The sequence below is a fragment of the Chiloscyllium plagiosum genome, chromosome 12, assembly GCF_004010195.1.
Source record: "Chiloscyllium plagiosum isolate BGI_BamShark_2017 chromosome 12, ASM401019v2, whole genome shotgun sequence".
NCBI lineage: Eukaryota > Metazoa > Chordata > Chondrichthyes > Orectolobiformes > Hemiscylliidae > Chiloscyllium > Chiloscyllium plagiosum.
In genome coordinates, this window is record NC_057721.1 from 22,074,672 (window position 1) to 22,089,524 (window position 14,853).

The following is a 14,853-nucleotide window of genomic DNA, read 5'->3' on the forward strand; positions in this document are numbered from 1 at the left end:
TCCCCATGGGAGACTGATTAGCAAGGTTAGATCTCATGGAATTCAGGGAGAAGTAGCCATTTGGATACAGAACTGGTTCAAAGGTAGAAGACAGAGGGTGGTGGTGGAGGGTTGTTTTTCAGACTGGAGGCCTGTGACCAGTTGAGTGCCACAAGGATCGGTGCTGGGTCCTCGACTTTTTGTCATTTACATAAATGATTTCGATGTGAGCATAAGTGGTTCAGTTAGTAAGTTTGCAGATGACACCAAAATTGGAGGTGTAGTGGACAGCGAAGAGGATTACCTCAGATTACAGCAGGATCTGGACCAGATGGGCCAATGGGCTGAGAAATGGCAGATGGAGTTTAATTCAGATAACTGCGAGGTGCTGCATTTTGGGAAAGCAAATCTTAGCAGGACTTATGCACTTAATGGTAAGGTCCTAGGGAGTGTTGCTGAACAAAGAGACCTTGGAGTGCAGGTTCATAGCTCCTTGAGGGTGAAGTCGCAGGTAGATAGGATAGTGAGGAAGGCATTTGGTATGCTTTCTTTTATTGGTCAGAGTATTGAATACAGGAGTTGGGAGGTCATGTTGTGGCTGTACAGGACATTGGTTGGGCCACTGTTGGAATATTGCATGCAATTCTGGTCTCCTTCCTATCGGAAAGATGTTGTGAAACTTGAAAGGGTTCAGAAAACATTTACAAAAATGTTGCCAGGGTTGGAGGATTTGAGGTATAGTGAGAGGCTGAACAGGCTGGGGCTGTTTTCCCTGGAGCGTTGGAGGCTGAGGGGTGACCTTATAGAGGTTTACAAAATAATGAGGGGCATGGAGAGGGTAAATAGGCAAAATCTTTTCCCTGGGTTGGGGAGTCCAGAACTAGAGGGCCTAGGTTTAGGGTGAGAGGGGAAAGATATAAAAGAGACATAAGGGGCAACTGTTTCACACAGAGGGTGGTACAGGTATGGAATGAGCTGCCAGAGGAAGTGGTGGAGGCTGGTACAATTGCAACATTTAAGAGGCATTTGGATGGGTATATGAATAGGAAGGGTTTGGAGGGATATGGGCCGGGTGCTGGCAGATGGGACTAGATTGGATTGGGATATCTGGGGTCGGCATGGACGGGTCTGTTTCCATGCTGTATATCTCTATGACTCTATGACCTAAAATGGATGCATTCATCACCAAATTTCCAAGTCACAGGATAACATTTGGAGAGAATGAGGGAAAATAGTTTTCAAGAGCTTCAGCATTAGATATGTCAAGATCTTCAGAACTTTCTTTTATTTGTTGAAGGAGTTTGGGTGTTATTATTGCTCATCATTAATTGTCCTTAAGAAGATGGTTGCATCTTGTTGAACTGCTGGAATTATGAACTCCCATGATGCTCTTTGCAAAATAATTCCAGGATTTTGACCCAGCAACAGCAAAGGAGAGGTACTGTTATCATGCCAAGCTGCTGTGTTGCAGCACATCTCACAGAAAGTGGAGAGGATGAATGTTGAAGGTGGTGGATGGGTGTCTATTGGACAGACTGCTTTGTCCTGGATGTGTCAAGTTTCTTGAGTGTTGCTGGAGCTGCTTACTGTCAAATGGAGAGGATTCCATCACATGCATTGTTGCCCTTCAGTTGCCAGTGTGATTTAACATGTAAAGCTCTACTCTAAAAACTACATTTTAAAAGACTGAGGATGAAGATGCCTTCAGAGATCCCAAGACATCTTTTATGGATTAAGAAAAACTACCTTAACTCTTGAGAGAACAGAAATGACATTCCTTTAGATGTGACTCACGGTGAGTCAGGCCAAATGATAGATGAGACCATTAAAACCTTTATTGCAATGTTAGTTTGCCTTTCAAACAGAAAGCTGACATGAACTACTGGGGGGTTGAAAATCCAATGCATATTGAATTACTATTGCAGCTATAGGCACAGTGACACATCACTTCTTGTAAAGACAAATGATAAGGTGGCAGTCAGCCCCATGATAAAATATAAGGCAAAATTAGTTAGCTTTTCAGCAAAATTCCATCAGTAACCACTTATCTTGAAAGACGAAAGAAGAACTCTCTCCGTTAACATTATCCATCTGAACGATTCACCTCCTGGTAGACCAACTAAACGCTACTGAGAAATTTCTGCTTTTCCAAGGCCTTCATTCCAGGAACTCATTGACTCAACTAAGAAAAATCAGGATTGCATCAAAAGAGACACCAAGTTAAAATCCATTATTTTAATTACAGTTTTACCTTTATCTGTGTCTAATTTTGAAAGTGTAATAATGTGGGTGAGCCGAGTGAGTGAGACATCATATTTTTGATTATCTGCATGACAAGTGTATGAGAAGTCAAATAACCTTCTTCATTTTAAATACACAGAGCATTGCTGCTGGGTTATCACAATTATGTCTGTCTTTCTGAGTGTCAGAAAATACATACGCCCACACACTAATATATTGATCATGCAGAGGGTGAGAATGATGGCTGGCTTTCTGATTTAGAAACCATAGTGATTTGCCAGTATAGGGTGGGCTGGGAGGAACAAATTACCCAAATCTGGAACAATGCAATCAGAGACTACATGGAGAGCAAGAATGGGGAGAAGGGGATGGTCTCTGAAAACCAGTCTATGCCATTCCCTCCAATCCCCTTACCCTCTTTCCCTCTGACCCCCACTTTGTGGGAAGAGTTTAAAAGGGAGCTCTCACACCTAAATCTCCTGTGGTGTAGGCTTCGATTGGCAGACTTTAGGACCCAAACAGCATCTAATTGGCTGGCACTGTCAGATTGTTAGCACCAATACCTGAGATGGGTGAATGCCCACGTTTACTAGTTGGCTGATAATGACCTGACTGGTGGGCGACGTGAGGAGCCTTTTTCAATGATGGGTGTGGTGTGTTAGTTGCCACTGAACATACTCACATTTGGTAAAAAACGGAGCAATTCTGAATATGTCTGTGTATGATAAAGTCATTGTGTGGGATTGAGCCAATTGGATTTTCTTTGGGAGCTCAGGCTCCTTCCCTCCTCAATTGTGCTCTCTATATCAGGAGACTGACTTTCTAATCTCTTTTGGCATACCAAATCCAATCCCTTTGCTATTGGCTTCCTTTTCCTTCTGAAAGAAAAGTCGAGGTTTTGCCTCTTGAGATGCTGATTAGAATTAAGGCTGTAATCAGAGCAACCATTATTTTATTGATTGTTGGAACAGACTCAAGAGGCCAATTGGCCTTTTCTTTCTGTTCCTGATGCTCTGATGCTCTAACTCCTGAAGTTTGTGAAGGCTTGGCCTGACTATTTTATTTGAAACTACTGGGCTTCTGTAAGAGTTATGGCAAGGATCTGGTGGAATGCTCTGAGAGATCTTCCCTACCAGTATACATTCTGAAAAGAATTTTGATCTTTCCTATAGCCCTTTCAGGTTTCATAAAAAAGAGAATGAAATCCCACATTACCGAGAGTATGCCCTTTATGTGAGATTTGAAGCCTTGGGCAGCTGTGATACCTTTATGAAGAAATCATCTGGAAGCATTGAGAGAAAAGGTACTCAATAAATTTCAAGTGCATAATATTGAATGACAGAGCGTGATGTTATTATTTGAATGTATGAATGCATTCATATGCTAATACTGCACAGCAAGTTCTATGTTTAATATTTCTTTGCTACAGCTGCAATTCACATGGTCGTTAATGTGACAGTGCTGTGGGGCTGAATTTTCATCTTGAGGGTGGGGAATAAGGGTAGGGACTGTTTCTCGAAGTGGGGAGGGTGGCCCCAAAGTCAGAGAGATATTTGCAGGCCTCACAGCTTCAGAGTGGCCCCTGTCGCAGTTTGAGATAAGAGTGCACCTTGATAAGAAGAGGTGGTCTCAAAACATTTTACAAAACGTTTTAAGCAAACATTGACAACAAAAAGCATCTGTGTTGGGAGTGGCAGGTGGCACAAGAACCTTTTGAATTCGCCCCAGCAGAGCAGACAGGAAAGACCTATGCAATCACCTTAGCATCCCAGCCTGAGTCCTCACCCGCAAGTAGTAAACATATACTTGCTGGCTGCAAAATCCCTGTTGGCATCTTTAATCCCTACTTCAAGGCTCTCATTTCTTGCCTGACTGAGGGTGAATGGCCTTCCTGGCTCCTGAACCTGAGATGGCCGAAATGGCCAATGTGATGAATGGGGTTGATAAATCAGCTTGGTTGTCAATCTTTTAATTTTTGCACCTTGTTTGTCTCAGTTCTCATTGTCGATGGAACCCAAAGATTCAACACATGGAGTGAAGCTATTGGAAAGATCAAAGTGTTTTGGCTGCCCTATAGATTCCCTACTGTTTCACAAATGATAGGGAAGAACAAAGCTGCCAGAGAGAGAGAGAGAGAGAGAGATGCAGAACTGAACTTGCTTTTATCACATAAAGAGGATTAGTGGGAATCTCTTCAAGGTCTTTAAATTGCTGAGGCATAGATGTTGAAAATATAATCAGATTATGTGACTTTAAAATAAGTACAGAACTAGAGGGTTAATGTTTAAAATTAACTCACCTCAAAGAAGATTAAGTATTTGACAAAACTGCTTTTCTTCCAGTATTGTGGGAAATCTAAAAAGGAATGCCAGTCAAAATAAAAGCAAATGCAAGTTATCTTGTTTGAAGTGTAATTTATGTTAAAGGTTTTAGAGTGTGTTCAGCAATTTGGTATTTGTTTTGAGGACTACAAAAGCAATTTTGATAGATTTTATTGTCTTTGCGGAATTTTCTCCTCCCTTGAGTGGAATGGATAATGGCGAGAAAAATTGGTAAAATATAATGAGAGTAAAAAGATCAGAGTCTCAATGTTGAGAAGAAATTTTGTGATTTTCCACTTAAGCTTTAAATGGCAACAGAATCTCACCACTGAGCAGCAACTAACGTATTCCCAAGTATTTACATCTCAATATTAGCCATCTCTTCTTATTACTATGCCAGCCATATGACTTGTTTCCTTCCTCAAGAAGGTCAAAGCAGGCAGCAGCTTATGCTGGTCTTTAACCAACTGTTACTACAACACAAATATGCCTAAGTGCTTCATGGCCATCATCCTTCTTGACATTTTATCAGTGAAAGTTAGCATCAGCAAACCATCAGCCTCACCATATCATCATGCTGTTCTTAGACCAACTCACACACCATCTCAACCCTTTCAGTACTTAACTTTGGAGCTCAAGGACACCATTTACCTGCAGGCTTTGCCCAGGTTGCTCTGCATGCAAGAATACACATGAAGCTGATAACTCTGCACTAGATGCACCTTATGGCTCTTAGCCTCTTTCTTATCACTCACTTACTTTGTGTTTCCTTCCAGGCTGCCAGCCTCTGTGACTTGCATTGCCTTTTATTGCTGACGGGGAGAGAGTTTGAGTACTGAATAATCAAGAGGGTGGGCATTTTGTTGTATGGAACTGTACTACATCAATATCATTGTGTATTGTACGTTTGGATAAGGTAACATTCCTTGGTGCTCATGGAGTCACGACAATGACCTTAGTAAGCCTCCATGTCACACTGTGAGGGCATAACATAAATCTTCATTGTGTTGGATATGAGGGCTCAGGTATTCCTTCAATAAAACTATACAAGCCTTCTGAACTTCCCAGTTTTTCAGTTCATGCATCTGATATGAACTTCACTGTAGCAGAAATCCTTGTGGTCTTGTTTTGAATCTGAAGACAGCAAAGAGGGAGATAGCAATTATGCCATCAGCAAACTCAGCAAGAAGAACAGCCACCTTGGATTGTCACACAGTCTCTCGAGAAGAGGCACCAGATGAAAATTCACCAAGGAGAAGGAGGAGGGATGGAATGAGACCTTGTACCAACGTGCCTTACTGCCCTTTCCTTCCATTGTCTAAAATGTAGTGCAGTCACCAGTTAAGGATGCCCAAGTCATCATCATGGATCTGTGTCATCTGACTTGCATCTGAGAAGGTGGCACTCCCATCCTCGTAGCTGTCAACGTCGCAGCTGCCCTGAATTTTTCTGCTTGCGTCTGATTTCAGGGAGCAGTTGTGCAGCATCTCCCAAACCTCCACATATAAATGCATCCAGAATTTTGGTGATATCATTTTCTTCAGATCACAGCTGTTGCTATCCTTGCCTAATGATGCAGAGAGTAAAGAGAGTGAGAAGCTGGAGATTGTTGTACATATTGGTAAGAATGATATAATTAGAGATAGGGTTGAGGCTTTGCAGCGTGAATTTAGCAAGTTAGGTAAAAGATTTAAAGGTAGTAATCTCTGGATCACTCCTGGTATCATGTTCTAGTGATAGTTAGAATAAGAAGATAGAGAAGATAAATCAGTGGCTGAGGAGATGGTTGAATGGGCAAGATTCCAGACTTTTGGATCATTAGGATCTCTTACAGGACAGAAGAGATCTGTTCAAAAGGGATGGGTTTCACCTGAACTGGAGGGGGAGATTTGCGAGTGCTATTTAGGAGCCTTTAAATTAGTTTGGGGGTGGGGATGTGGGAAGGAGGATCCTAAGTAGTAGTGAGAATAGAATGACAAATGAGGAAGATTCTGAAGTTAAAGAGAGCAAGTTAATTAGACAAGACAGGCAAGAGTAAGTCAGAAAACAAGGTAACTTTGAAGAACCAGCAGCATGGGTTGGTACATGGGACATCAATGTTGTGGCCATCTCAGAGACATGGATAGAGCAGGGACAGGAATGGTTGTTGCAGGTTCCCTGATTTAGGTGTTTCAGCAAGAACAGAGAAGATGGTAAAAGAGGCGGAAGTGTGACATTGATAGTGAAGGATTATATTACGGTGGCAAAAATGACATTTGAGAACTCGTCTACTGAGGTTGTATCGGCTGAGGTTAGAAACAGGAAAGGAAAGGTCACCCTGTTGGGTGTTTTCTATAGGCCTCCGAATAGTTCCAGAGATGTAGAGGAAAGGATAGCAAAGATAATTCTGTAACAGGGTAGTTGTTATGGGGTCTTTAACTTTTCAACTATTGACTGGAAATACAATAGTTCAGGTACTTTAGATGGGTCCGTTTTTGTTCAATGTGCGCAGGATGGTTTCCTGACACAACAAGCCAACAAGCTGTGAGGTCACATTGGATTTGGCACTGAGTAATGAACCTGGCCAGGTGTTAGATTTGAAGGGAGGTGAGCACTTTGGTGATAGTGACCACAATTTGGTCCTGTTTACTTTAGCGATAGAAAGGGATAGGTATATACTGCAGGGCAAGAGTTATAGCTGGGGGAAAGGCTATGATGATGTGATTCAGCAAGATTTAGGATGCATAGGATGGGGAAGGAAACTGCAGGGGATGGACACAATTGAAATGTGGAACGTATTCAAGGAACAACTACTGCATGTCCTTGATGAGTATGTACCAGTCAGGCAGAGAGGAAGTGATCGAGCAAGAGAGCTATTATTTACTAAAAACGTTGCATGTCTTGTCAAGAGGAAGAAAAAGGTTTATGTTAAGATAAGACATGAAGGCTCAGTTAGGGCGCTTGAGAGTTACAAGTTAGCCAGGAAAGACCTGAAGAGAGAGCTAAGAAGAGGCAGGAGGGAACATGAGAAGACTTGGCAGATAGGATCAAGCAAAACCCTGAAGCTTTCTATAGGTATATCAGGAATAAAGGAATAGCTAGAGAAAGATTAGGGCCAATCAAGAATAGTCATGGGGAGTTGTGAGTAGAGTCAGAGGAGGTAGGGGAAGTGCCAAATGAAAATTTTTCGTCAGTATTCACACTTGAAAAAGACAGTGTTGTTGAGGAGAATACTGAGATACAGGCTACTAGCCTAGATGGAATTGAGATTCACCAGGAGGAGGTGTTAGCAATTCTGGAAAGTGCGAAAATAGATAAGTTCCCTGGGCCAGATGGAATTTATCCTAGGATTTTCTGGGAAGTCAGTGAGGAGATTGCAGAGTCTTTGGCTTTGATCTTTATATCGTCGTTGTCTACAGGAATAGTGCCAGAAGACTGGAGGATAGCAAATATAGTCCCCTCGTTCAAGAAGGGGAGTAGAGACAACCCTGGTAATTATAGATCAGTGAGCCTTACTTTGGTTGTAGATAAAGTGTTGGAAAAGGTTATAAGAGATAGAATTTATAATCATCTAGAGAGGAATAATTTGAGTAGGGATAGTCAACTCGAATTTCTGAAGGGTTAGTCATGCCTCACAAACCTTATTGAGTTCTTTGAGATGGTGGCCAAACAGTTGGATGAGGGTTAAGCGGCTGTTATGGTGTATATGGATTTCAGTAAGGTGTCTGGTAAGGTTTCCCATGATAGGCTATTGCACAAAATATGGAGGCATGGGATTGAGGGTGATTTAGCGGTTTGGATCAGAAATTGGAGAGCTGAAAGAAGATAGAGGATGGCGGTTGATGAGAAATGTTCATCTTGGAGTTCAGTTACCAGTGGCATACTGCAAGGATCTGTTTTGGAGCCACTGCTGTTTGTCATTTTTATAAATGACCTGGATGAGGGCAAAGAAGAATGGGTTAGTGAACTTGCAGATGACACTAAGGTCGGTGGAGTTATGGATAGTGCTGGGCTAACCTGCAAAGCTGGGCTGACAGGTGGCAAATGGACTTAATGCAGATAAGTGTGAGGTGATTCACTTTGGAAGGAGCAACTGGAATGCAGACTACTAGGCTAATAGTAAGATTCTTCGTAGTGTAGATGTGCAGAGAGATCTCGGTGGCCATGGACATAAATCCCTGAAAGTTGCCACTCAGGTAGATAGGGTTGTTAAGAAGGCGTACAGTGTGTTAACTTTTATTGGTAGAGGGATTGAGTTTTGGAACCAGAAGGTCGTGCTGCAGCTGCACAAAACTCTGGTCCGGCTGCACTTGGAGGATTGCGTACGGTTCTGATCACCGCATTATAGGAAGGAAGTGGAAGCTTTGGAAAGGGTTCAGAGGAGATTTACTAGGATGTTGCCTGGTATGGAGGGAAGATCTTACGAGGAAAGGTTGAGGGACTTGAAGCTGTTTTCGTTGGAGAGAAGAAGGGTGAGAGGTGACTTAATTGAGACATAGAATAAGAAGGTTAGATAGGGTGGATAGTGAGAGCCTTTTTCGTTGGATGGCGATGGCTAGCATGAGGGGACATAGCTTTAAATTGAGGGATGATAGATATAGGACAGATGTCAGAGGTAGTTTCTTTACTCAGAGTGTAGTAGGGGTATGGAACGCACTGTTTGCAACAGTAGTAGACTCACCAACGTTAGGGGCATTTAAATGCTCATTGGATAAACATATGGATGAAAATGGAATAGTGTAGGATAGATAGATTTCAGATTGGTTCCACAGGTCGGCCCAACATTGAGGCCTGAAGGGCCTGTACTGCACTGTGATGTTCTGTGCTCTATGTTTCAAGTAAACTGCTTTTATTTCAAGTAAGGGGTCTGACAGGTAAGGCAGTGAACTCAGGGCATGCATGCGAACATGGGACCGGGACATCATAGTTGTCACAGAAACATGGCCGAAGGAGGGACAGGACTGACAGCTCAATATTCAGAAGTTTAGTTGCAAGGGAGGCATGAAAGGAGGGGAAACATTTCTGCTGTACTTAGAGAGGATATTCCTAAGGGATCGTCCTATAAATCTAAATGGGTGGAACTCAGAAATAAGAAAGGGATGTTCACCTTGATCTATCGGCTGCTATAGGCTCCCCAGTAGTCAGTAGGAAATTGAGGAGCGAGTATGTCGAGAAATCTCAGATATTTGTAAGAAAAATAAGGCTGCAATAGCAGGAAGTTTTAACTTTCTCAATGTGGACTGGGACTGCTATAGTGTTAAGTGCTTGGATGGGGAGGAATTTATTAAATGCATTCAAGAAAAGTTTCCTTATCGATACTAGTGAAGGAGCAAACCTTGACCTTCTCTTGGGAAATAAGGCAGGACAACTGACTCATGTGTTGGTGGGGGATTACTTCGGGACCGGTGATTATAATTCTATTAGTTTTAAAATAGTTATGGTAAAAGATATACAAGTTAAAGTTCATAATTGGAGTAAGGTCAATTTTGACAGGATGAGACAGGAACTTTGGAATGATTGGAATAGACTGTTTGCAGGTACAGGGACAACCCGGAAGTGGAAGGCTTTCAAAAATGAGAGTTCAGAGGCAATATGTTCCTGTTTGAGTGAAGGGTCAGGCTGATAGGAGTAGGAAACACTGGATGACTTGAGATATTGAGGCTCTGGCCAAGAAGAAAACAAAGACATATGTTAGATATGGACAACTGGGACCAAGTGAATTTCTTGAGGAGTATAAGGAGTGTAGGGGCATACTTCAGAGGGAAATCAAGAGTGCAAAAGGGAGATATGGAATAGCTTTGGTAGATAAAGTTGAGGATAACCCAGAGATTTTACAAGTACATTAAGAGCAAAAGAGCAACTAGGGAGAGAATACGGCCCCTTAAAGCTCAACGAGGTTGTTGATGTGTGAAACCACAGCAGATCAGAGAGATACTAAATGAATATTTCATGTCTGTATTTACTGTGGAGAAAGACATGGAGGTAAATGAGCTCAGGGAAATAAATATTGATGTCTTGAAAACAGTTCCCATTATATAAGAGGAGGTGCTGGAGGATTTAAAAAACATAAATGTGAACAAATCTTGGGGAGCTGAAAAAGTGTATTGCAGGACATTGTGGGAAGCTAGGAAGGAAATTGTGGGGCCCTGAGCAGGGATATTTATATCTTGCACCACCATAGCTGAGGTGCTGGAGGACTGGAGCCTAATGTACCTTTATTTAAGAAAGGCTGTAAGGAGAAGCCTGGGGACCATAGACCAGTGAGTCTGACATCAATGGTAGGTAAGTTGTTGGAGGGCATTCTGAGGGATAGGATTTACATGCATTTGGAGAGGAAAGGACTGATTAGGTCAACATGGCTTTGTGCGTGGGAAATTGAATCTCACATACTTGATTGAGTTTTTTTTTGAGGATGTGACCAACAAGCTAGGTGAGGGCAGAGTAGTAGATGTTGTCTAAATGGACTTTAGTAAAGCCTTTGACAAAGTTCTGCAAGGTAGACTGATTAGTAAAGTTAGATCACCTGGGATCCAGGGAGATCTTGCCAATTGAATACAAAATTGGCTTGATGGTAGGAGACAAAGGGTGGCGGTGGAGAGTTGCTTTTTCAGATTGGGGGCCTGTGAGCAGCGCTGTTCTGGGATCAGTGCGGGGTCCACTGTTATTTGTCATTTATGTAAATGATTTGGATGAGAATTTAGGATGCATGGTTAGTAATTTTGTGGATGACACCAAAATTGGTGGTATAGTGAACAGTAATGAAGGTTATCTAAGATTACAAAGCCTTATTGATCAACTGGGCAAATGGGCAGAGGTGTGGCATATGGAGTTTAATTTGGATAAATATGCATTCTGGTAAAAGAAACAAGGGCAAGATTTATACAATTAATGGTAAGGCCCTGGGTGGTGTTCTCGAACATAGACACCTAGGCATTCAGGTACATAGTTCTTTGGAAGTTGATTCACAGGTAGATGGGGTGGTTCAGAAGGCATTTGGCCCACTTGTTTTCATTGCTCAGACCATAGGAGTTGGGATGTCATTTTGAAGTTGTACAGGATGTCGATGAGGCCACTTTTGCAGTACAGTGTACAGTTTTGATCACCCTGCGAAAGGATGGATACTATTAACTTGGAGAGGATTTAGAAAAATATTTCTAAGGATGTTGCTGGGACTGGAGTGTTTGAGCTATAAGCAGAGGCTGAGACCTTTTTCATTGTAGTGTAGGAAGTTGAGAGGTAACCTTCTAGAGGTTTATAAAATCATAAGGGGCATAGATGAGGTGAATAGCAAAGGTCTTTTCCTTAACATAAGGAAGTTCAAAACTAGGTGGCATATTTTTAATGTGAGAGGAGAAAGATTTAAAAGGAATCTGAGAGGCTACTTTTTCACATAGAGGGTGGTTTAAATGTGGAATGAATGTGAAAGTGGCACTTAAGGTACAAGTTACAACATTTAAAAGACATTTGGACAGGTACATGAATAGGAAAGGTTTAGAGGGATATGAGCCAATTGCAGGCAAGTGGAACTAGTTTAGTTTGGGAAACTTGGTCAGCATGGAAGAGTTGGACCAAAGGGACCACCATTTCTGTCTTCCTCTAGACACTGGCTGCTCCCGACTGCATCCTTATCACTTTGAGAGTGACCGATCACTAACCTGCAAAGTTTATCAACAAAAAAGGCTTCCCATCCATCAATGTGCAAAATATATATTACAGACTATGCTAAATCATGATTGGCTGCACCAGTTACCCTGGAAGTTGCCATGATATGCATACTGAAGAGCTCACAGGGTTCCTGCCTCCTCTTCAGGTCCTCTGGCCATACATAAATGGGAGCCGAGCGTTACCCCTCCAAATATGGTGCATGACACCATCATAAAACCCTCAGACTGATGCAGAACAAAAGTACTATGCTGCTCATGCTTCCACCCAGGCCAAAATGGAACTGCACATGGTTAGTATAGCTTAGAAATATTGTTATGTCATGCTATGCTCTTCCATAATTGAAGTCAACAAAATGCGGATGCAGAATAATTAGGGGATTGAGAGCAACCTTCTGAGGATGAAGATGAAAATGAGACATTTATGTGGAAGATTATTCAAGAAGCATGACATAGCATTGCATTTCCAAACATGAGAAGGCAGAGACAACGTTATTGAAACCTGTTTCCAAGATGAATATGTTGGTTTGGACTTAGTTTAGTTATTTTTGTTGTTGAATTATTTCATGAGCTTTGTTTAAAATTCTGTTTTAATATGTCAAGCATTACCTGATTTGTGCAAAGTACACCTGGTCCTTGTCATTGTTGCAATCCTTGACCTTTTCTGTTGTCGAATAAATATCTCATTATCCATCTGATTGTCCACTTAATATCTTTGGCCTATCCCTTTTGCAAGCGTTGTAAAGTGAAGCCTTTCATGATAGTCAGTTGTATGAGAGGAACTCTGAGGAATCTCCTTTAGATATTAACATCAGTATTCCTTCAAATGTTTCAGAGAGCACATGGACTGCTATATTGCCTTGAAAAGCTGGAACATCCCATAAGACAGCATTGAATCTGTGAGAGAAAGTGCTTTGTGCAGTGCTTCTTAGCAGAACAATAAGCTGGAAGGGAGACTGGATATGTGAGCTGCCCATTGTACATCTCCTAGTCTTGAACAGCATTACACTCCCTTGAAAAGGTTAGAGATAGATAGAATTAACCTTTATATCCAGGGATGTGTGGAATCGTTCTCATTCCATACTCTCATCCACAAGATGGATATATAAGTGCAAAATGTTTGTGCAAGCCAGGCCCTAGAATAATCTCTGCACGCAATGTCCTTCAGTTTGGTTTAACTCACGTCAAAGTGCGATGCATGAACGCAGTTCTGAATGTGATGATTCAAGGATTCCTGATGTTTGATGCTGTCTATAATCAATGAGTCAGTTGCTTGAGAGAGATGAGCAATACCATTATAACTTTGTTCATCCTTGGGATGTTTGAAGAGACTGCTGAACTCTTTCATTTGTCCAGCTTAACCAGGTCTGACAGTGAAAATGACATGTCAGCAGACATTGTAACCATACACGTGTGGATATATTTACAAAAGAACAAGGTCATTTACAATTGTCTGTCACCTATGTGCTCCCAATAATTTTTATTTCTTCCCACTTGGAAGACCAAGCCCATTTGGGACTAGATTCCAAGGCTGCTGACAGGATCCTGCCAGTATACACGCTCACTTTCCTCGTCTTTGTGGTCTGTGCAGGTTTTAAGATCACACACAGGGGTGAGATGGAGGTTAGACCTGGGTCACCATTCCAGTCACGTTCAGAGCTGTCATGTTATTGATAATGCTTGTGGACTCCTCCAATCTTTACCAATTGCCCCTGACAAACCTGCTTCCTGTTTCTCTTCCTGCCTGCATTTTGACAAACTCATTAAATGCCGAGACCGGGGTAATCTTTTGCCTAGGGCTCAGAAGGTGCCTGCTCTCCAGCACCATCTTAGTGTCAAGGACCTGGAGTATTTCTTCTTTGACTTGCTGCAGAGACTTGCCAATGATGAATTCACCAGCTTCTGCTCTCGAGTCTAATCACGAAAGGTGAAGGTCTTGGAGCTGGTGGATGTACTGGTGAAAGCCTTGCTGGTGCATCTCAGAGTTCAATAGCTTATTCCTTGGAGGTGTAGGTGATGTTGACAGTCTCAGGCACTGGTCTCTTCGGGCAGAACTTTGCACAATGAGGCATGTGCAAGCGAGAGATTGAGCTTCTTGGAAGTGAGTGGTTGAGCAGTTAGTGGTGAGATGGAGAGGGGCAGGATGAGGAGAGCTAGTGAGGTGACCCTAGTGTGCGAATAATAAACAGAGAGGGCAGGAAGGGGTTGTCATCTGGGAAAATAAGTGGGCCGGAGCCATGGAGTGGACATAGTGCATGCAGTAGAGAGATTTGTAGTTCATGCCTTGTGAGGGACTTGTACAATGGCAGAGTTCTCATGCGTGGTGGCCCTGTGAGAGTGAGGTACCAGGGAGCTGATGCTGGCTGTCACCTTTGCGGACTGCAGAAGATCACTGACTTTCTTCCTGAACTGCTGTGCATACATTCACCCAAGCACTGCACTGACCTATCTGTAGGATAAGTTCTGGTGATGTGGCCTTCTTTGACAGTCAGCATGGCCTCTTCTCCAGTATCCTGTACAGCAGCACTTCCAGGTCTCAGTAGAGTGGGGAGACAACTTGCCTTTATGAACACCTTCCTCAATTTTAATAGTGGGAAGGCACAGCATAAAGTTCAGATGCTTGCTTGCTGTACCTGGACCAGTGCGCGTGAATGCTGCAAGGTCTCATCAAT

General features: G+C 42.4%; 1 protein-coding gene across 1 annotated transcript in view; it reads left to right on the forward strand.

Moving 5' to 3' along the window:
* The window catches only part of LOC122555067 (cilia- and flagella-associated protein 47-like), a 451,312-nt gene that overhangs the window by 32,260 nt on the left and 404,199 nt on the right, over window positions 1-14,853 (forward strand). The window contains exon 7 of the mRNA XM_043700727.1: window positions 3,393-3,523. Within this exon, the coding sequence (XP_043556662.1) occupies window positions 3,393-3,523 (131 nt within the window). The remainder of the gene's footprint in view (window positions 1-3,392; window positions 3,524-14,853) is intronic.